This window comes from Centropristis striata, chromosome 1 (genome assembly GCF_030273125.1).
Source record: "Centropristis striata isolate RG_2023a ecotype Rhode Island chromosome 1, C.striata_1.0, whole genome shotgun sequence".
NCBI classification, from domain to species: Eukaryota; Metazoa; Chordata; class Actinopteri; order Perciformes; family Serranidae; genus Centropristis; species Centropristis striata.
The window spans coordinates 31,267,764-31,291,617 of NC_081517.1; the positions used below are offsets into that span (position 1 = coordinate 31,267,764).

A 23,854-nucleotide genomic window follows, 5' to 3' on the forward strand; every position below is an offset into this window, starting at 1 on the left:
CACAAACATATGCACCTACACAAGCAACCACACAATCACCACAAAGATACAGAGAAGTTGTGAAATTCTCAGCCCTGGCAATTTCACACCCATGTTGTGAACAGCTGTGGCGTCGATCAGCTGGCAATCTATATGGGAAAAGGCGCTTTTTTAGAACTGAAATGTCGTGTTTTTGATAGTTCACTCAAAACAGGTAGGAAAAACACATTATTTCTGCTCCATCCGTCTACATTCCTCCACACTGTGACATTCAGTTACGGTCGACATTTATTTCTGATATTTACAACCCTCATCTCTCCTCACTCCCCAACATAAAACAGTGGAAAGTTAAAGAGCCAGGCAAGCTACACTACATTGTGTGTTTACAGGGCAAAAACAGTCCTCTGCCCAGAGCTGAATGATTAAGCCAGAGGAATATATTGCACCCATATGTGTTTCAGCTCCTCCAAAATCATTTATGTCCTTGCTAATATTATTATAACCTCTCTAGATGAACACTTCAGGAGTGTGTCACTGCTGTTTTGATGGCTGGCTAGTGGAGTTACAGTAATTTCTGAACTGATTGTTCCCCAACATGGTATGGTGGTGAGCTGAGTCATTATTAAACTGGCATCATTTAGGTGTGAATCACTGATGAAGGAATACTGAATCACTATAGAGCCAAAATGCATTGTTCATGTGTTTTGTTCATCACACACAACCACAAAAAGTGACAAGTTGTGAACATATTCTTTCTATTATCCTCAATCTAAGCCGGTTCTTTCTGTGGTATTCTTAATTTTCTTTGCTCATCCTTCATTTTTTCCATCCTAAGAAAAACAGAACAGAACAAGCAAGGCTTTAAAAAGTGAAAACAAGAAGTGGGTGGAGAAGTCCGAGCACGATTAAGACTGATATGTGTCCAAAGCCTCACAATCCTGCATGACGATTCACGGGGAGAGATATTGTTTTTGGGTTAAGCTTTGGGATGCACTACAGGAGCCTGTCATCATGCCCCAAACACACACCATGAGCTGTCATAACATTCATACTGAGGTGAGAAATGGGTGTGACTTCAACAACTTTTAAAAAATGTGCCTACAATTTCCAAACACTTTCTCTCAAAAATTTGTCTCTTACATCCCTCCCAAACTTTGTCTTTCTTCCCTCCCGCCCCTCAAGCCAACCCCACCTCACAAACACACACACACACACACACACACACACACACACACACACACACACACACACCCATTAAACATGCGTGTGTGTATGTGTGTGTGTGTCCTCCTGCCTCAGTCTCTCCATGGCTGGATTGTGGCAGCAGCTCAGCTCCCTGCGGCAGGGTCGAGCTCTGGCTCTCCTCCACCTCATCTGTCTTTTCTGCCCACCTTCGGGTGCTCTTCCCTGGGATACCAAAGCCAGCACCAACCCTCTGAAGGTAAGACATCCACATGGTCATGGAAACAAATATAGCTCATATACAGCTGTATTTTTTTAAAGGCTGTAATGTCGTCATCATCATGCATGCTGTGCTGAGTAATATCCATAGTTTGTATTCTTTTTAAAGGAACATGAATTATTCCTATTATTTTAAATATCTTATTGGAGTTTTTTCTTATTCACACTGCAACTAAAGTCTTCACCAAACCTAATTTGTTTAAGATTATCTGTGTCTGTGTCTAACTGTGTTAATACTTAACTATTAAAAAGGAAAACCCATTGGGTCCTATTAAAAAAGACATGTGAAAGGAACAAAAGAGTTTTACAAACTTTACGCAGGCAAGGAGTGGAGGAGGACCAGAAAGGAGTGAGCTGTGGGATTTACAGCAAAAGAGAGAGGGAGATGTATGAGAGAAATTGAGAGAAAAAGAGCAGCAATGTGATCCAGCGGAATTTATGATTATACTGTTGAAACGCGTGCCAGTGATGGTGAAACCATGGTACAGAGAGCAAGCAGAGAGTGCCTGCAGATGTACATGAGTGGGCACATGCAATGTTTGTACCTGTGGCTTTGTGTTGTGCAGAAATGTGTGTGAATGTGTGCGTTGGCAGGGGTTTCAGGTAGTGAAGGGGAATTTCTCCAGAACTTTCCTCCGCGTTGGCTACCATAAGATTGCAGAGATTCCTGCTGGAGCACGAAACATCAGCGTACGGGAGACGATAAAGAGTCGAAACTACCTGGGTACACACACAGACACAGACACAGACACACACACACACACACACACATACACACACACAGCAGAAATACTTTTAGAATGACAAACACAACATTGATGGATGAACTTGGGGTTTTCCACCAGCTCTGAGGTCCCAAAGTGGCATCTCCATCATCAATGGTAACTGGGCGATTGACAGGCCGGGGATCTTCATCGCCGTGGGAACGATGCTGACGTACCAGCGACCCAATGAAATCCGCTCTCGCAACGGAGAGTCCATCACTGCACCCGGGCCACTGGCTGAGGACCTGCATGTTTATGTGAGACACTATGCATACACAATTATACCTGTAGTACATTATGCTATACAAATACACTGTATAAAACATGAACGTAGTCACCATGATGTCACTCATAAGTTTCTGAAGAGTCTCTTAGCTTCACCTCAAACAAGAGGTGAAGCTAAGCCAGGCTGGAAGAAGACTGGTTGCTAAACGTCACCCACCTGTCACTCAAAGCAGCCATTCCCTTAATCATGCATGCAACTTTAAGTCTTTGTATAATTAAAATGGGTGAATAACAAATTATTTTTACCAGCCTGTAAACAGCTATTTCTGCTGTAAAGTTGGGAATTTTAACATGGCTGTCTATGGGGATTGACCACTTTTGGATCCAGCCTCAAGTGGCCATTTGAGGAACTGCAATTTTTGGCACTTGAACTAAGTCCCAGCACCCGAAATGCATTGTTCATGTTTTTTGTTCACAGGTGTGACGAGTTGCGAACAGATTTAACATATTCTTTCTATTATACTCAATCTAAGCTGTTCTTACCATGGTATTCTAAATGTACTTTGCTCATCTTTATTTTTTTCCATTGAAAAATTCTGGTAAAATAACATCATATACTATCTACCCCTCATTGTTCTCTCTTTCTCACAGTTGATTTACCAGCAACCAGGTCCCAGTGTATCCTATGAATACATTGTGCCTTTAGAAAACACACACCCGACTCCAGAGCCTGATCCACCTTCTGATATTCTGCCCCTGGGTGAGAGCACACACTAACATGCATAACCACCCAAACACACTTCACACTATATTAGTGACCCTAAGTGACCACAGTGCCATTTTCTCATACTCAATTTTCACGTTTACCCTCTGGGACCATAACGCATAACAGATGCCTCTGTTTGTGTCTGCATGTACAATACAGTGCGTGTGTGTGTGTCTGTGTGTGTGTGTGTGTGTGTGTGTGTGTGTGTGTGTTCAGTTCAGATTTCATGGCAACGCCAATATGTATCATTTTCAGCAAAATTGTCTTTTTGAAAATCTGATTAGGATTTTGATAACATTTGATACAGGCAGTCAGCCAGACTTTGGTCTGGCGAGGATCTCTTTACCGCACACTGAGACAATAATCAGTCACTTGGGCCAGATTTAATTTCATTACCTAATATTAAACCTTCATTAAAGAGATTTAAACAATTGCTTCATTTGTGTCTGATGATGCTGATAAATAATTGTTGAATAACCAGAGGTATCAACACATAACCAAAAGGGACCATTTATGCCTGTCTTCACTTGTGGTGCTCGAAGTGCCAAAAAAAAAAATCCATTAAAAAACCCTCAAGAGTAATGTCTCTTTCTAGAAATCATAGAAATATTATGATAAACCACAGACCTTGTTGTGAGCAGTTTCTTGTAGGAATACTAAAGAACAAAGTTAAGTTAGTTTCTTAAATAAAACTCCTCACAACAGGGTCTGTGTATTATCTCCAACCTCCACTCCCCTTGTAGTTGAGACAGGAAGCCCATCCCACTCAGGTGAGAGGGACCGCCAAAGTGACGTCACAGACAATGACATCATCAAAGAGAAACCCCACCCTAACCAGGTTCCTTCTGACCCTCGGCCCACCTACACCTGGACAAAGAGTGGTCACACAGAGTGCAGCTCCACCTGTGGCACTGGTGAGTAAACACAAAGGAACATTGACCACACATTTAATTAATGCTTTCTAAGATTTTTATGTAACACTTTTTATGTGTATTAAACAACCATTTAGGATATTAATTTAGTGTAGCGGCAGCCTAACTTGAAATTTGGCTGATGCCAAAAGGCCCCATTGGAGTGATGCATGATCCAAACTGCAGCGAGGAAACACATATAAACTAGAATGACACTTGCAGAATGCAGACATCTGCCAAGGCCGATGGTGCATTCACACGCTCCTCAGATGCTCTCATTTCAACAGTTGGGATGTCATATTTCATTTTTAGTTTATTGCTCAGAGCATTCAAATAACATGTTGATTGATAGCTGTTTCCAGTATTTGCGTGACAACAAGGAGGCGGATTAGGTGAGCCATTAAAGATGATTGAAACACATTTTTTCCTGATTATTTCAACACTACATGAATGCAGCACAAATGCCCTATCTTGCAATGTCAGCAAAAGTCAAACATAATTTGTGTGTTCTTTCTTGGCCCATGCTACACCCTTCCACCCGTTTCAAGAAAACTGGGCCAGTCGTTTTTCCCTAATCCTGCTGAAAGACTGGCAAACAAACCGCACCAAGAACATAACCTCCTTGGCAGAGATAATAATAATTACATGTTACAAAATCAAAGATGACACACATAGATGTACAGTAGCTGTCATGCACCCGAAGGGCTGAGATTGCTGGCAAAATACATGTGCCTCATAAATCATTGCTGTATGAAAACGACTTTGTTTTCTGTCAAAATATGCATATTTACAGTCTTTTTCCTCCTGTGTGTGCATGCGTGTGTGTGTGGCTGCACGCTTGCCAGGCAGGCGTCAGGTACTCTGGGAATGTGTTGAGAAGGATTCCCAGGAGACTGTTGCTGCTGACCTTTGTGACCCCGCCCTTGAGCCAACAAACCGGGAAGAAGACTGCAACACCCAGCCCTGTCCTGCATAGTGAGGAACACACACAAACACACAAACACACACGCACCTGATGTCACAAACAATAGTCATGACACAGAGAGAAACACACATACACGTACACTGTATTAGTTCCACATGGTGCTGAGACTCTCGGGGTGAAGCCTTCATCACTCACACACATTCAAGCCATAAGTCATTCACCAGTCAGAATCGATCGCACTGACTCACTTTGGTGTGGCTTCGGTTTTCATATCTTGTGGTAAATACCACCAGATCTTACCGTCGCCAAGATGTAACGGGGTGTTAGTGGATTAACTGTATGTTTGGTTGTGGCTCTGTCAGATATTTCGCCCGCAGTGTCAGTGATCCATGATAGCTGTCAGTCTGAAATATATATGTTTCTATTGGGACGCAGCAGCAGCAGAGGGTTGCACAACTGAACCTTCAAAAGTAATAGAATGAGGAGAAACATCGGAACTTGCGCAGCACAAATTGGCTTCTTTTGCTTGTCTTGTTTATGATCTCCTTTTGGAGGAAAATACAGGCTCTATAATGCCCCTTGTAGACCAGGGTCAACTTACCACACACAATAACTGTGGTCAAAATGAGGACAGAGCGCTGAGAAGGACTCTGCTTGAGGAAGGTCACGTCTCAATGTGTAACCACATTTTATCTAACGCTTCCTTTGTTCTCTCTGATTGGCCGACAGCTGGGATGTGGGGGAGTGGTCAGAGTGCAGCAGGAGGTGCGGACCGGGCACTCAGCACCGCCAGGTCATCTGCCGCCAGGTCACACAAGTTCATGCCAATGGGACAGAGACATCGGTTACAGTAGGACAAGAGGTGTGTGGGCTGTCTGATCGGCCGGTGACCAAGTCTACATGTCAGCTCAAGATCTGTAGCCAGTGGGAAATACGATCAGAGTGGAGCCCGGTAAGAACACACACACGCACACACACACACGCACACACACACACGCACACACACACACACACACACACACACAGTATTAAAATTATATTAATCTACTAATAAACATAACATGTTCCGTTTTCCAATCCATAACACACACGTTTTATAAGATGATCATATGTTTTTAATATGAAATCATAATCTGCTGAGTAACTAGTAACTTTGGTTATAAATGTAATAATACTCAGTAAAGTACTTACAAACTGTAAGTAATCCTATACAATCCTATATTGTACAATACTATATCATGTCAATAATATCCATTGTAATTAAATATTTCATCTGATTTTTAATACTAACTATCAATTATGTGAGCAATTTGTAAGTTATATTAAGTACGACAAATATCACACAAAATTCAGCCTTGGAAATAATGCATTCATTGGCTAAATTAAAGAAAATGTACACACATTATCATTGTATACAATGGACATGGACATTTTTATAATAAAAAACACAAACAAGCATTTGCCTCTCGGTTCCTCCGACCCTTTTCTCCCACCTTCTGTCCCACAGTGTTCAGTGCCATGTGGGGTGGGCCAGCGCAGCAGGGAGGTGGTGTGTGTGAGCAACCTGGGTGATGTGGAGGAGGATGAGGAGTGCAACATGAACCTAAAGCCAGACACATTGCAGAACTGTGACATGGGGGCCTGTGCACGCAGCTGGTTCACCTCCATCTGGAGCCAACGGGTAATACACAAACTGTGTGTGTGTGTGTGTGTGTGTGTGTATGTGTGTATGTGTGTGTGTATGGTGAATGTGATATAATTGGAGGGAAAGAAGTGAAATTCTGTCAGAAGTGGCACTAATTATGAGTGTATATGTGTGTGTGATATTCATCAGTGCTCTGCAGAATGTGGTGGAGGCAATCGAACCCGGACGGCAGTGTGCCTGACAGATCATGTGACTGATCTCCCATTGGACAGCTGCAAAGGGGAACGCCCACCACAAGTGACATCGTGTGACTCGGGCCCCTGCCAGAACCGCCTGGAGTGGTACACCGGACCCTGGGGTCAGGTAATTCACATGTACATGTACACGCTATGAAAAAATTTGGAGTTTCAACTCCACCAGGGTGTGTGTGTGTGTGTTGCCATGTATTTCTCATGTTATGGGGACATAAATCTGTTTAGAGTCAAATTGTGGGTACTCGCCTTCCTTATGGGTACAAAATATAAGTCCCCATAATGTAAATCTTAGATTTTAGGGCAAAGACTCGGTTTAACGTTTAACCTCTAAAGTAATGGAAACACAGCATAACGTGTGTGTGTGTGTGTGTGTGTGTGTGTGTGTGTGTGTGTGTGTGTGTGTGTTAAGTGTTCTGCAGAGTGCGGGAATGGCACACAGACACGGAGTGCAGCTTGTATTTTCATCAACGATGGTCGTATGGAGGTTGTGGACGACTTAAAATGTTCCAGTCTCTCTCAGCCAATCACAGCTCAGCCCTGCAGACTGAAGCCATGCGGTGTCCAGTGGTATGTCACAGATTGGAGTGTGGTAAGTGTCCCAAAGTCTGTCATTCAAGTCTGATTATGAATCCTAATGCTTGGCAAGACCAGTGGTGGACCAAGTGGTTAAGGTCAGGATAGCCCAGTGGTCAGAGTCAGACTTGGTAGGATGAGCATGGACACCTGGCCAGTGAGTGATGCTTGAACGCTTAGCAGGGAAGGTTTTGCCAAGACATGCAGTAGGATTCATAATAACACGTCATTCCAACATTCTATGATTCTCCTGTAGTTTCTGACACATAAAAGAATCACAGTTAGTATTTGAGACATTTGGTTGTAACATTCGGGGATGTTAAAGGACCAAACTTCATATGACAATGAAGACCTTGTGATACAGCAGAAGTATCTAGGAAGAAAGTACTAGTGGACCTTGAGTTGGGAATATTTTGTCAAATAATGATCAGAGCATCTGGATAATCTGCAGATCATGAGCTGAGCAGAGTTTTTTGTTAGAAAGTAATTATGCTGCTTAGCAATGTCGTTCTCTGTTGAGATTTATGTATATTGTCATACTTATTTGCTTTTAAAACCAAAAATGTAATTATACTCACTTCCATTTTATTGTGTTGGAGGCAGATGTTTCAGAGATGGATATCTTAAAACCCCGGAACATAAACTGTAACTACTTGTATGGCCACATACCACAGGAGAGATATTGGATCCTAGGTTTTGCAATTTTTGAAGTGAAGTAAGGTTGTGATGACTAAGTGTTGTCCTCTGCTCTCTCAGTGTTCACGCTCCTGTAATGGGGGCTACCGTGTGCGTGAGGTGCGCTGTCTTGCTGACAACATTTCCCCAAGTGACCGATGCGACCCCAGTTTGACCCCAGAGAGCCGAGAAGAATGCAACAACCAACCGTGTGTGGCTGAGATAAGTAAGTCTGCAGAGCGGTGTTGTACTACCACCGTGAGTCCCCTGTAGGTGCTGCTAGGTCAGAGTTCACAGGAGGGTCAGAGAGGACCTGTTTGGAGTGAGATTTCTCTGTGATGCTGTCACTGTTGATAATGTCACCAGGAGCATGTTCATCTCATCTGGGGTCTACTGCCTCAACAAGAGAGAACTGAGGGGTTGTAAAGAAACAGGGAGGAATGTTTTTTTGATGACTCATGTATGAAGGAGCCTCCCTGCCAAAATTAAGCATGTGTTTGCCAAAACCAATCTCGAAACGATCAATGAGTTACTGATCATGGGGTAAGAAGACAGGAGCAAGAAAATTTGGATTAAACTGTATATCTTATACATAAACAGCTTTTGATGTTCAGCAGTTAATCATCGTTCTGGTGTATTTAATGACGCGGGAACATAAAGAATGGGTCGTAAATACAATCAAGTATGTCCCTTTAACTATCCAGCCCAAAGAAACAACATTAAGGCGTTTCTGTGTGAGATCACACACTCGTAAAACCTTCCTAACACATTAAAAGATTGTGTGCATTTAATATGGTTACTGAAAAACTACAGGAAGTCTGTACATCAAATTGACATGAGAATGTCAATAGTCTTTTTTGAAGACTAACATCACACCTGTCAAAAACGTATCTTCATGAATATTTTATTGTCAAAAGTCATTAAGTGTTATTTGATGGGTATATAAGGGCTAATTGACAGCAGTCGTACTCATTCATAAAGATTCCTTCGTGTGTATGACAGGTGTCATCTAATGGTTACGGCACTGTGACATCAGTCCAATGCTCCTTCATATGAAGAGTTTTATGTCTTGTATGTGTACAAACCAATGTTTGATTTCTAATTCATTAAATACACACATTTGTGGGAAACCATTTTTATCCTCAATTCATTTTAGCAGGCAGGAAAATGTTGCCTTCATACTTCAAACAGCCCGGTACCAGTAGGTAAAGAGGACTCAATAGCATGACTAAAACACAGAGAGAAATCAGTCATAGGCTGGCAAAGGTTTTAAAAAACTATGGAAGCAAGGTCTGAACCACAAGACAAAAATAACTCTAGGAATACACAATGAAAGAAATTAATTCAAAAGAAGAGGTAGGTGATTAGACACAGGTGAAACAAATCAGTGAGTGAGGCGCATGATGTGAGTACTACTACAAAATAAAACAGGAAACACTAAACATACTCCATAACCTATACAATAAAAGCTCAATATGAATATATGAAAACAAGGACAGATACTAATATAAATCGCTTAGAAGATAAAATGTTTGAAAGTCCAACTAAAACAGCCCAACCTAGAAAACAAAATCCTCTCATAAAAAAACAACCCACTAGAGGCAAAATAATGACAGAACTAATCTCGGTAACTAAAAAATACTGAAATCTTTATGAAGAAGTCTGAAGGCTTCTGGCCACAGAGCAGGACCGTGACAAAGTGTTCAGACCTGGATTTGGACTTGTATTTAGGGCTTAAACCTGCTTCGCTTTTCCCATTTTTCTAAGTTTCTCTAACTTGTTTCTCTTTTCCTTCACAGATCCATCATGCAGCGACCAGTATCATAACTGTATGGTGGTGGTTCAGGCCAGGCTCTGTGTCTACCCGTACTACAGGAGTGTCTGCTGCGCCTCCTGCTCTCAAGTCCAGAAAACATACCCCGACTCACTTCAAAAGAACCACATCCGCAGGTGATGCTGCCACAGAGAAGGTTCAATTCACTTCACCGCACTCTGTTTGGAGAGCACCTCAGTATGTGATATAAAGCATGGTTCAATATTCAGTCAGCCTGCAACAGAATAACTGACCAGGTAATCAGCTGTTCTCTTCTAGTTTTTGGACTCAGCACCATGAACCTGAAAATCTCTCAATCTTTTGACAACACACACAAACAGTATTTCACTTTGTAGAGTATGTAGTGTAACTTCAAACTGGACATGTCACTTTTGATGATGTATTGTATATTTATTCTTAATAAAGGGTGTATAACTTCCGGTACTTAGCTGTTGTTTGTTGTGTTATTACAGATGTTAAAAAAGATATTGAATAGTTTGATTTTTACACGATACTGTTTTATGTCTCAACCTCCTATTGTGAGGTTAAGATGATTACATAAATGCAGCACCAAGTTAAAAAAAAATGTGTTAAGAAAAGCAAAATACTGTTTTAACACTGACCTTAAATAGTTGAGGGTCAGTTTATATCCCAAAGCAACACTTGTGCTGTTGGGAAATAAAAATGTTAAAGTACAGCTGTGTCTGTTGTTGTTGGCAGGAATCTCATGTATTCAACACACATTAAAAGGAAAGGTCGTCATTTTTAAAGTCTGTCTTTGAGGAACTTTTTGCTTGCTATAATCAGTCTATGTGTTCATACTGGCCATTATGAGTCCCTTTTCTTATGTGTTTCCATTGTAACTGATGGGAGACACAAAAAGAATATTCCAAAGTTTATCTAAGAATATTCTCGCTTGATTTGACAAACTGCTTAAGCGAAGATTTGGAATATGGCTTTATAATAATTTCAGCTGCAGGGTGACAGATTTATTTTTATTGCCCTAGCAGTGTTTCAGCTGGCAGAATTTATGGTCTTTTAGTAAAAGAGGCATTTAACCATTTCTGTCTAAGGACTAGGACAAATTCCAAATACCGGGAATTTTGAGGGATAAATCAGCTGGTAACACAGTTAACTCATAGACGTGATGACACCCATTGGCTATTGTCCATCAGTCTAAAACATCATGTACATTTTTAACTAAAGTTCGAGGGCCAGCTGTGTGAGAAAATTATAATAAAAAGAAACAGCAATATTGCAGAAGTCATGTTATAGACAATGTATTTCTTCATTTAAGTGAGTAGAATATTTGTTTCAAAGTTTGAGTATTATACTTTTTACATGGCTATGTTTAGCAAAGTGAATATATATAAATGTATTATTTAACAGCTTAGTTGTTTCAGATGGGGAAAAAACTATCAGATTGGAATCGAAATACTCAAGTTGTCTAATATGGAGAAGTGGTATTGAGTAGTCTCTTAATGGAGTAAATACCCCCCCTCCCAGTAACTGAATAAAAAGTGATTTGTTTGGAAAACATTTGAAGATGATGCACAAGAAGAGATCACATGAACTCTGAGCTCATTCAAGATAGTAATACCGTTGCTTTAATGGGACAGCCGGGCTGACAGCATGTAAAAGGCCATAATTCAATCACGAGAACTTAAAGCACAGAAAGAAACATTAAATGAACACCAATGACAAATGCACATTGCATTCTCTTGTTTCTCATACAACAAATTAAAAGTAGCATGGGGACCAAGACTCTTTTACATACACTCTCTCCCATTTTGTGTCTATACATAAGCTTTAGTAATGTTCCCGAGGTGCTCCCAAGTCTTTCTGTGTCCGTGGATGCAAGGCTGCACTGGTAGGTCCATGCTAGTAGGCTGTTGAGGACGTGTGATAGGAAAAAAAAATCTTTAGGGTGAGCCTGGGCCTTTGGCATTGAGGGATGCAGGGTCCACATTCACCAACAATATCCAAGTCTGTCTCGACTAAATTGCTCGGACACCATTACCCAAAAAACATTCAAGGCTCGCTTTCCATGCTGATAAACCTTAACCCATTCTAAATATATATTTTTTTCTCAAAGACACCAAGCTGGGGTTTTTTTGAACAGAAATGGCAGCCACTTGTCTTTTTTTGCTATTTTTTTTTCCTCTTAACTCTTTTTTGCTTTGTCCTTGGCATTGGGTACCAGACAGTACAAGACATTAATGTAATTGTTACTGAGTTTAACAATAAGCTGTCTAAAAACATACTCGTTAGCTTCCCCCGACCCCCCTCCCTCCCCTCCTCCTATTGTCCTACAATTGAACAATCACCATTTATACAAGTCAGTTCTGAAAATACAATGGCAAGTGACATTTGTCCACCAAAATTTCATTGTGAACAAAACAAACAAAAAAATATATTTCACTCCCCATCTGATTTGTTCAGCTTATCAAATGCAATAACTGGTTTGTTTTTCTTTGTAGCATCGTACCAACATTCACTGATTTCAATATTGTAGAAGTTTTACAAAGACATAAATATAGTAGGATACAATACAGTAAAAAATACAAAATAAAGTTGATATAGTTTTTTTTTCTTAAATGATAATTTACCAGAGGCAAACCCAGAAACGGATCTTTGACACTAGGCAAAAAACACTAGAATTACCCCCTGAGGTCAAATGATAAAGAATAGCCATGTCTCAAACCAGAGCTTAGTCCCAGATAACTCACTACTCTCATGTTATTAAGAAGTAGTATACTATGCACAGGACTATAGGCAAAATGTGGGTGTCCTGTGTGACACAGTCAGCGTGTACTATTCAAGTGCACTCGTTTGGGTGTTATTACTACACTAGCGAGACATTAAGCTAAGGAAAACTTGAAGGCACAATTATCTGAGGCAGGATATGCCTCGAGAATCAAACACAACAGTTGTGGTATCGAGGGAGTAAGGTTCAAAAAAGGGAAGAAGAACAAAAGGTGAAACAAAAGTTTACAGTTTCAGGTATGGTTTAGGTCTGAGAACGACGAGGCAGTGAATCAAGTTAAGGCCAAATTACTCGAGATCGTCCAATCAGAACGCTCCAACAGTAAAGATGTTGTTAGACCTGACAAATCACACAGATTTGCAATACGATATCAGTTTTAATACCAGAAATCTTCTCTATATTTTGTCATAGCCTGGCTCGCTACATAGATATTTCTTCTTTGCGGTTAAGTCAATTATATTAAACAAGGCTTTTGTTTTTTGCTCTTCTTTCAGAGGTTGTTATTATGCACAATAATGTATAAATGTATGTTACAAGAATATACATGGGCTTCAGTCTATAATATCTCAGTAAGGAGTACATCCAAGCATTCAGGGTGAGGACTTTGGCTTTGAAAAGTTAGTCTACATATGCACAAATATGAAACACACGTAGAAAATGCACCATAGAAAAAAAGGACATGGAAAACAAAGGGGGAAAAAAACGGAAATTAACTAAATGGCTCACACACTGATCTACTGTCACTTACGACCAATTTCTCACGCACAACCATTTCCTCTCAAAATAAAAAACACAAAACAAAGAATTGCTTTCAAGTTTCACCTTTTCACACCCCTCACATTGCATCTGTGAGAACAGATGTGCTCAGGGTTGAAAAGGAACAAGAAATACAAAAGGAACAAAGACTGGGGTTTGGAGGGCTTCAAGGGGTAAAGTTCAAGTTTGTCATTCCTCATGTGCAAGTCAATATAAAAATGCTACAACTCGTACAACTCTCTTGTCAACAAGACAGGTTCAGGGCAGGCCAAGTCCCCCTGTAGTTTGCTAAATAAAAAGGGGCTCGGAAATTGGCAGGACAGCTTGCTCAATCGGCGACGCAATGCACAGTTTCTACTCCCCGTATGTTTCTTTTCTCCAGCTCTTCACCTCGTCCGTCCATCCATTCATGTGAAGGAAGAGCAACTGTGGGAGTCTGTTATCATTACATCAAGAGCCAAAACAACTTCTCCATCCTTTTGTCTCTTCTCTTTTATGGCAGAAGAGTCACCTCCCTCCTCTACTCTGAAACGTCATTCCTCACTCTTTCCTTCCTATGACTTCGGCTTAGGTTTGCTATCCCATTTGTTTCTCTATCCCTCCATGTGTCCCTCACTCGCTGTCAGTCTCCAGGTCTGAGTCAGACCACTGCACCGGGCTCAGTTTCCCGTGGCGCTGGGCATACTCGATGACTGCTGTGTAGCAGAAGTAGTACTGGTCCCAGGTCTGGATGCTAAAAGCCCTTTGTGTACGCATCCGCCGCACCGTCTGACGGACATCTACAGTGGCGATGTCCTCCAGCCGGGACAGGCAGATGTCCAGTGTACAGAATGTGCCTGGTTAGGGAACGTAGACAGAAGATGGAGGTGTTATACAAGATAAAGTCAACTAATTATGTACACATACTGAGCAGGTCACAAAAAAAAGTTAGGCTAGGCTAGGACTGGGTAGCACTTCTTTTTGCCATCAGAGTGGAATCACATTTAAGAATATATTTTTACAAAAGTAACTACATGGAGTTTAAACTGGTTATGAAACAGTCAGCAAATAAGGTCATTAGCGAGAAGTTTGGCTTTTTGTTTATAGTCTTAATATCTGTCATTAGGTCAGAAAAAAAACTATTTACGTCATGCTGACCGGAAGAGCCTTTGTTTACATTTTCCCAGGCAAAGTTTGGCAGCGAGTATTATGTTAGGTAGTTAAAAGGAGTAGGTAAGAAAAAAAGCAGTGAGAGATTTTTATTTCAAGAATTTTGTTTCTGATGCTGTGGCAGAAACTGGGGCAGGAAAGACAAAAAGAAAACTATTGCAAACAAAAACGTCTCCAAAATGCTGTTTTCATCCTCACAAATATGGACATTTCCTGCTTTGTATCATAATAAACTGAATATCTTGGAAAGAACCTGGAAAAGATATTTTTTTTTACTATTTTCAGACCTTTCTATTGACCAAACAAATAATCAAGAGATTGATCAGCAGATCAATTTGCAAACGCTGTGTTTTCAGTAACACCACCACTATAATCTAAGACAGCCACATAATTTTAAAAAACAAGGTCTTTGCATAAACACAGAGGTATATCAAAGGAAGTGGCCACTAAATGTACTGTAAAAAGGATATTTGAACCAAACAATGGTAAATGCGTTTACCTGTACGGCCAATGCCGGCACTGCAGTGCACAACCACAGGGGGGCCTCCTGGAGGCCCCGTCCAACTGGAGCCCAGGCTCTGGACTGCAGCGTCCCTCCTCTGGAGTACATGCTCACGGAAGTCCAACATAGCAGAAGCACTTTTGGGCACCCCGAAGTCCGGCCAGCTGACATAGAGGTAGTGACACACCTCCCGTCTCTCTCCAGACTAACAAAGGTATGAATGAACACATTTTAAATACCCCTGAAGCCACTGACTGATACTTTGACCTTAAGTTCATTGCATTATCAAATTAGCAGAAGTAAGAAGCAAATACTTTTAAAATGACTAATGGAGTCAGATTGCTTTACCTGTGTGTTGTAAAGTTCAAGATGGGAGAGTTTGAAGTCCTGAAACACCTGGATGTGTGTGTTCCTGACCAAGAAGTATCCATACTGCTCTGTCCTGCCCTCCTCAAGAGGCCAGTACTGACCACACTTGACACGCCCACGCTCCACCACTCTGAGAAACACACAAGTGTCTGTTTTTATCTTCATCATCAGACCATCGAGGCCATGTTGTTACATGGACGTTCACTTCAGTATCCAAAGACCCTAAGTACATCTTTAACACATAACTGACTTCTAAACTGTAAAAGGAGTCTCACCTGGTGGTCATGACAATGATAAGTACCATCTGTTCCCACACCATGCGCCAGAAGTCACCAAAAGTTTTGGGCAAAGGACCTAAAGGACAAAAAGTCTGTCAGGTCACACAACTGAACACTACTGTGGTCTGAAAGAGGAGCAAAAGAAGTGTATACTACATGGAGGACTTTATAAAGATGAGAATTAGGACCGCAGTTTGTGTCAACAGCAGCTCACCCTGAGTTGCGATGTAGGCGTTGCTCCTCTTGTACCCATCCATGAAACTGGCATTTATGTAATCTGATGTCTGCAAAACACAGAAAAACAGAGATGAGACTCACTGGTTGGTGTAAGGATCTGCTGCCTCCTATAGGAGGACAGCTAACATTAATATTAGGACTATGAGGTCCTAAAAGGTTAAAACTGTCACATAAAAATGTAATTCATACACAACCAGTATGAATCTACAGCAGATTCCAGTCAGCCTACAGTTTCTTCAGTTAAAGAGATTCATTTTGTTGCCAAGAACAACATTTGTTCTGAAGCCACAACACCTTTGTTGTTTTGTCTGAAGGCCTTTTAAAAGCTGCTCTCACTTTCACAGATTTGGCCATTATTAGCATTGGTTACAAAAGCATTGTACTCATTTTACAAAAACAAGACCCAAGTTGCCAAAAAAGAGAGAAAAAAAGGCATTTTCTTTTAACAACATAAAACTCCCTAATAGTGAGCCAGCATTCCACGTTCCAATTACATATAACAGATACAGGAGATAAGGACTGAAGTGTTAATATCAGTGTAGCTGACTCTTTTCCAGTGACAGTAGCTCACACATTTGCTCATTTGCATGTAGGTGACTTCATGGGGCTTGTCTTTAAAAGTGTTGGCTGACTGGCTACCTGCTCATAGAAGAGACCCATAATTTCTGCACAGTTGCAGAAAATGACTAGGCTACACCAATATTATTAGTATCACACTATTTGTAGAAATGGTTGTTGGGATTGTGTGTGTGTGTGTGTGTGTGTGTGTGTGTGTGTGTTTGTGTGTGTGTGGTCTTGCGACATTCAAAGCCCTATTCAACAACCTTAATAGAAGCTTCAAATGTATTAAAAAAAAAAAGAAGAGACATTTGGTATGATCCTACTTAGAAGTAACCAACACATACTTCTTATGAGAAGGTGGAACAAAGACCTAATCTGGATATGACGATGTAGTGGTTAGGTCAAGTTCGGCTAAGTTCAACTAACGAATTTATCATTACCTCATCCTCGTCGTCACAGAGCTGGCAGAGTCGCACCCGTGACTGGTCCAGGCAGAGAACATCGCTGTACCTGTTCTTTATCTGATTGGCCAGTTTTCTGTAAATGGAAGAAATGAGCACAGTGTGAGGTCAAATGACGGATTTAAATCATTGACTGATGTGCTATCTGTCACGTAGTTTTACTTCACCTTGGTACAGAGAGACAGAAGCACACAACAGAAACAGATAAAATTGATTTTTTATGTCTTACTTGGAGTAGTCAAAGCTGCCTGATGGTGGCTCCTTTCGGATCTCCTCGTACTCCTGATAAATCCCCTTCTTCTTCTTCCTCTTCACGTATTCCACCAGATCGTGCACCGTCATGCCTCCCTGCTCTGGCATGTGAACAGACACCTCCATGCAGCTGTCGTCATCATCAGGACCCCATGATGAAGACAGGGGTGGGGACTGGGAAGAAGGCTGGTGGGGGGGTCGAGGCAAAGACTTCTGGGGCAGTGGAGGGACCCCTTCCTCTTCCTCGCCATCCTCCTCCTCCTCCTCCTCCTCCTCCTCGTCCTCCTCCTTTACATCATCATGCTGAGACCTGTGGACAGAGTCTGTTGCTTTGCTGTCCGCCTCCTCCCCATCACCTTTGTGGGAAAGCGGCGTGTCAGGAGGCGTTTCTGACTGGGGAGGGGCTTGGCGGCCACGACCGTTCATGTTAGCGTTGGGGCTGGAGCCACTTACAGCCATGTTGGCCCCGCTCACTGCCGAGCCGTTCCAGTGTTGGTGGTTCCCCTGTGGCCTGTTTGCAGCAGACTGCTGGTACTGTCCTTGGCCTCGAGTCCTGCCCTCCGCCACACCGCAGTGGTTGTGTGGGTTAGCATTGCTATCATCGTAGCAGTTAGAGTTAGCCACGGCTAGCTCGGAACCCAACTGTGTGTTTATGTGGGTGTGGGACAGTGTAGCGCCTGCGCTTGTGTTGCTGCACTCTAAGCTGTAGGAGCGCAGCAGGCTTCCCACACAGTCGTGTGTGTCATGTTCTTGTGTGTCACCCTGAACAGTGTTTGTGTGTGTGTTAACACAGGACTGGATCCAAGCCACGTGGCTATACTGGGATGTCCCACCCAGGTGTTCAGGGAGGGAGGAGACTGGGATGTGACTAGCCAGCTCATGAGCTTTCACTGTGCATACCTGGTGGACAGTTAAGAAAGAAAACACATTTCAAATGACAACCAAAATAATGTGCAATACGAAATGCCAAATTCATTGCCTGTGATCTGTCTGCTTGAATAGCCGCATGGAAGAGAATGAAATTTGTTCAAGCAAGTTATTTGGTGTTCTCAAAGTCATTTTTTCTTACCCTAAAGAACTTTCATAAAGGGCTAATGTAGGAGTCAAATGTATATTTTTTTACATATCAGCCAATTTGTTGAATGCCACGAAGGTAACTAGTCCAGCCCCCACGATTATATTTCTTGTTAAACTTGAAATATTTTAGTAGTGATATAGTAGTGGATTCATATTCCCAGGAATCCTGTTTTTCTGGCATTAACCCAATTAAACACTATGACATAACTTTAACTGAAAACAAACATACATACCCTTTCTCTCAGCTTCTCGCGCACAAACAGGCGGAGGACCGCGAAAGGTGCTCGAAACCAAAGAGGCGATGACACAATGAAGACACATTTTAGACGAGCTGGAAATGCCCCCTAGAAAATACAAACATCAGACAGATGAAATGATGAAAAGGGTTTTTGATGTTGAGAGACAGATCTGACACAAAAGCGTTAACTGCAGGCAGATAAAAGAACAACAGAGGATGTTCCTTTTTTTACCTTGAGCAAATTGAGGATCTTGACACAGAGCTCATAGTCAAAGTTGCCATAGCTGGAGTTGGTCATGTCGTAGATAAATATGAGTCCGTCTCTTTGAGTTTGTAGACTGGGGAGAAATTAGCAAGATTTTAGGATTATGCATATAATTTTATGAAATACACCTGAGAGAAACAATGCACTATTTGTATCTGTACTATCAAAACAGGGGAAAGTGCAAGATAAAGCTGTATGTGTCATGGGTTAGAATGTCACCTCTCTATGGCTTTGTCCAGCTGATAGATGATGGCCTGCAGCACAGCTTTGTGGGTGGTGACGTCAGGCCGATGGAGACGGGCAGTAAAGAGCGCAAGAGCAGCACCCTTTGCATCGCGTCCAGGCTGGTGGAAGGATTAACAGATTATCATATACATCAACGCAAATTCATTATGCTTTAATTCTATGCAATTTGTGAGGAATTGAAGCTATAAACACTTTTTTAGACTACTTTTTAACTCAATTTTATTTCATAAAGGGACACAAAGACAGGCATACATGTGCAGACTGACACGCACACACAAAACTCTTTTTAAATGACCAGCATGTGCATCGTTTTCGGCGTATCCTGAAGAGCAGCTCACATTTGCTTCAACACTCACCAGGACTGTAAATTTGCCACTCAGCAGCTCAGAGCGGAGGGGCTCCTCGTCAGGGTTGATATTGATGATGCCCTCTTTGATTCTTGTGTTCTAAATTTGATACATGATGGCAGAGACAGGAGGGGAGGGGAAATTAATTAGCTTGGAGGAAAAAATGAAATGCAAACAAACAGCATCAAAAACATTAACAACCTAAATGTAGTTGTCTTGTGTTAGTCTTTACATTAAAAGACCTGTAAATCAAATATATATAGACATGTACAGTAAGTAACCCTCATCAATGATCTATTATGACTCATTGGAAGTGTGGTCATGTTTGTGTCTTCAGAAACAATGTCCTCTGCCTGTATTTTCTCTCTTCTTTTCATTTTGCTGTGTTAGGGGCATTTTGGGACACCTTTGAGCACTTCGTTTGAAGCCCTGTCACAATTTGTACAGGGTGAGGGCTGGACTCTGTAAAACTGTAGTGACCGGGTACCAGATCATAAGTCTGCCCCCAAGGAGAAGCTCCAAAAAATGCACAGCACACAAAAAATGGAAGTATAATGGATGTGAAATACCAAGCAGACAAAGTGAGAGTAAATCTGGGGTTGGCCTTCACCCACTGACAAGCACTGTGGTCAGGTGGCAAACGCTTCTGAAGCCATTGAGCCGGGGAGGAGGGGCCAATGTTGAATGCTGTGTTTAAAAGCCGCCAACAGACAAATCCTACTCATTTTGGCTTTATCGTTCAGGTTATTTTTAACCACCATATAGATATAGCATAAACAATAGCATAATTGCATCCTCAAAAACTCAAGCACCCTTCTCGACACAGCATTGTAGAATAGGTAGTCTGTGTTGCTGGAAATCTGTATTGGTTTTCAGATATTATTTCTGTTTATATTATTGTGTGATCCTCCTGTATGGATCTGCACAGAAGACTCAGTGGTCTGACTTTCTCACTCGCAGTACTGCAAGATGATATTCAGTTATGAAGAAGAAGTTGTTATTCAGTTGTTATTACTGAATCACCTGTTATAACAGGACATAATTTGAGATTATGACTTGCAGGCATGTTTACTGCGACAGCAGAAAGCTGTCAACATATCATTAAAGAATTGACAGTCAGATGGCAAAACCTTTACACTGTAAGCCAACATTTAACAGCAGCAAGCACATTTTGTGAATACTGTTCAAAAACGTATCAAATTAACAATGAATTAACCACCAAATAAGCCTAAAGAAATTGTTATTGCAATTGTTATTTTGAGAAAAGGTCAGATCAAAAAAATGAAAAAGTGAATATCTTCCCCAGATCCTAATCAAGCCTTGTGTTTTCCTGCTTAGAAAAGAAAAGTCATTTTAGTTTTTTCACCAATCAAAGCACTGCTGTACCTTGTATGCTTGGAAGAGGTCGATGGCTCTGGAGACGTCAAACTTGCGGGCCATAAGAAACTTTACAGCTGTAGGTTGGGACACGAGCCCAGCGCTGTGAGGCTGCTCCCTGCTACGCACCTCACCCAGGAACTCCTCCACAGCCTACGACAAAACACGAGAGAGAAGATGGAAGATGATGTTTCAGTGTGCAAGTTGACAACAAAGCGAATATATATATATATATATTTATATTCGTGCAGAAGGGGAATGAGAAGAGAAGGAAAATGGGTAAAAATAACATCAAAAGCTTGGAATTTAGGGAGCAGAGAAACTGCAAAAAAAAGGCAGATAAAGACTGAGAGAAGACTGGCATGACAGAGAAAAAGCATTAGTCTGTCAGCCCCCGCAGATTTGTGATTCTTTCCCTGCCAAAGTTACAAAAATGTGTGATACAGATGGAAGCAGCAGGCTGTGCCCCTGGAAGATGACGAGGCGGACACAACAGTCAGCTTGTTGTCACCCAAGTGAGCTGCATCTGTCCTCCAAATATGTAACCAGCACAAGGAAAGTCTATGCATGACATGTTATGACAGATTTACTCATCAGCTATGTACCAAACTTGAACATACTCTATTATAGGGCAAAGAAGAAAGCGCATGTCAAGTAAAAAAAAAAATCCAAATACAGGGTTTCCTCTATGAATTGTTTGGCAGACATGGTAAGAAGATCCGTCCAAACCCTGATGCATCTTGTCTCATGATCAGTTTAGTTATTAAAATGACGGGCAAGTCAATACTGGAACAATTTCAGAACAGATAGTTATTCCCCTTTAAATGTATGATATATTATGATACGTACATTGTTTTATTTCACAAGAAAGGTATGCATCTAGGTAGGGAGATAGATAACTAGAAAAACATTTTAAAAAATTATGTCAGCAGAGGTGGCCTTTATTGGAGGTAGTGTGGCACACCACTGCATTATAGCACTATGGGAAACACAAATCTATATGTGTGGGATCATGTCATGAGCACAATAATCTGCCTATACACAAAAATGTTTTATATTTTGTCATTTATCCAGTCAACACCTTGAGTTCAAATGATTGTCACTTTCAGTCTGTGACATGGTCTGTATTCAAGAATGATAGGAGAGCAATCCTGTGACTGGATGTTTGAGAAACCAAACCAGCGTTACATCCTGACGTTTCGGTCGAGACAAGAATAGTAAGGGATTATATCAGACATGCATAATTGCCTCTTACGTTTGCTTACAGCCACTGGTAATTTATTGTGTTACCATTCAACATCTGTTTTATCAAGTAATGAGAGATGTCAAAGCACTTTTTCCACTGCCCCACATTTCCTCCCAAATCAGTGTAGATGCCACACAGGGTACCTTTAAATCCTACCTTTTGGATACACTGTATGCTACTACCAGTATCTAAAATACCAGGATGCTCGCTAGCGTTGGTGGGGCTACTCCCAGACAGGCAACAAGTCGTTGATATCAACAGGGAGCTAAAACTACAGCAAGTTTCCTCAGGGCAGTTAATTGACTTAGGTTACGGAATCTGGGAAAGTGATGCGCGTTATCAAGAAACGCATCAAGTACAAGCGTGCCCTGTAACATAGCTCACGGATCAGTTAACCTTGTGGACGCCTGAAGCAGATAAGACATGTAGCCATGAAATAAAGCTGTCAACGGATTTGCTGCATGACATTTGATGTTTGCTATCCAAGTCAGGCCCACCCCTTTACTAGAAAGTGATGGCAAAAACAATGCTAGGAACCGGGGGATCAGTTCTGTGAATTCTCGACACTGCGAGCTAGTTGGCTCGTAGCAAACACTCGCGTTGAACGAGTCATGATCTTAGTCTGTTTTATCCATGTCATTGTATATAGAGACGACCAACACTTAATGCTAATAGTGTTGGGCCACAAATAACCTTCACATTTGGTCCAACTTGGTTTTTAACGTCTAGCAACAAAGCTGTCGAGAAAATTCCCTGCAAGTCAACAATAGCTATTAGCATTAGCCAGCGGCTAGGTTACATGTGGCAGCTGGACGGCTAACGGCAGCGATTAAGACACCAGAAGGCACATGTACTGGGAAACCATGGTGACAAAGCGTTGGCATTTAACAATAGCAATACGAATAAATCTATAAGGTATGTGTGAAGATGGATTATCAAGGGAGCGAGTCTTCGAGATACATAGCCGGTTAAGTGAGCCCAACTACTACTACTAGCCAACGCCATCATGCTAACACACATGCTAACTGCTGTCAGTCACACCGGAGTCAGTCGGCGAACGGGCCAGCGCTGTTTACTGGACTACACCGTTAACCGAGGAACTATCACCGGGACTAAATATATGAAAAAATCGCAGGTGAGGGGAGAAACTGAGGGCAACATGTGTACGCGTTAAACATGACGGGGAAATGAGGGAAAAAATCCGTAAAGAGACCCTTACCAGCTGCTCCTGAGTTGTCAGGGCTTCCGCCATCTTGAAGCCTCCGCAACGTCGCAGCGGGCGCGCCCACCAGCCGCTCGCTCCCGCCCTCCACCCCGAGACAGGAGCCCGAGGCTCCGCCCACACACAGCCACAGCCTCTATGGTTTATATCAGCCAATAAACTGTATTTATCAATGCAGCTCACGACAACCTAACCCCTAACCCTAACCCTAATAACACTACTGACAAATATCAATTTACGATTTACAGTTCATAAACTGTATTTACTAGAATGTATGCATTGCTATTTATTTCCAGTAAAAAGTGTCCTCCTTTCTATGGCTTTTTTTATTTTTAATGTTTTACGGTTTAGTATTGTGTATTATTGTATACTTATGATAAGTAGTTAATGGAGCTAGGTTTGGTCATTATTATATAACTTTATTATAATTATTATCAATTGTATTATTGTTATAATTAAAATTAAATCTTTGTCCTTATTCTGAATTATTCTGGCTTTTAATCAGTAAACTGT

At 41.5% G+C, this 23,854-nt stretch overlaps 2 protein-coding genes across 2 annotated transcripts; one reads left to right on the forward strand and one right to left on the reverse strand.

The window, feature by feature from the left end:
* Positions 1-1,285: 1,285 nt before the first annotated feature.
* On the forward strand, positions 1,286-10,586 carry adamtsl7 (ADAMTS-like 7). Its single transcript, XM_059332327.1, has 12 exons — positions 1,286-1,420; positions 2,035-2,164; positions 2,286-2,461; positions 3,081-3,189; positions 3,939-4,109; positions 4,952-5,081; positions 5,761-5,983; positions 6,539-6,712; positions 6,866-7,039; positions 7,340-7,519; positions 8,260-8,404; positions 9,978-10,586. The coding sequence occupies exons 1-12, from the start codon at positions 1,286-1,288 to the stop codon at positions 10,130-10,132; spliced, it is 1,902 nt and encodes a 633-aa protein (XP_059188310.1). The 3' UTR covers positions 10,133-10,586.
* Positions 10,587-11,572: 986 nt separating this feature from the next.
* On the reverse strand, positions 11,573-23,417 carry ptpn9b (protein tyrosine phosphatase non-receptor type 9b). The gene is made up of 13 exons (XM_059338234.1): positions 23,339-23,417; positions 20,883-21,026; positions 19,506-19,595; positions 19,123-19,247; positions 18,871-18,976; positions 18,634-18,744; positions 17,301-18,223; positions 17,051-17,147; positions 16,027-16,096; positions 15,810-15,888; positions 15,514-15,664; positions 15,163-15,370; positions 11,573-14,350 (listed from the first exon to the last, which is right to left on the reverse strand). The coding sequence occupies exons 1-13, from the start codon at positions 23,369-23,371 to the stop codon at positions 14,127-14,129; spliced, it is 2,361 nt and encodes a 786-aa protein (XP_059194217.1). The 5' UTR covers positions 23,372-23,417; the 3' UTR covers positions 11,573-14,126.
* Between the last annotated feature and the right edge of the window lie 437 nt (positions 23,418-23,854).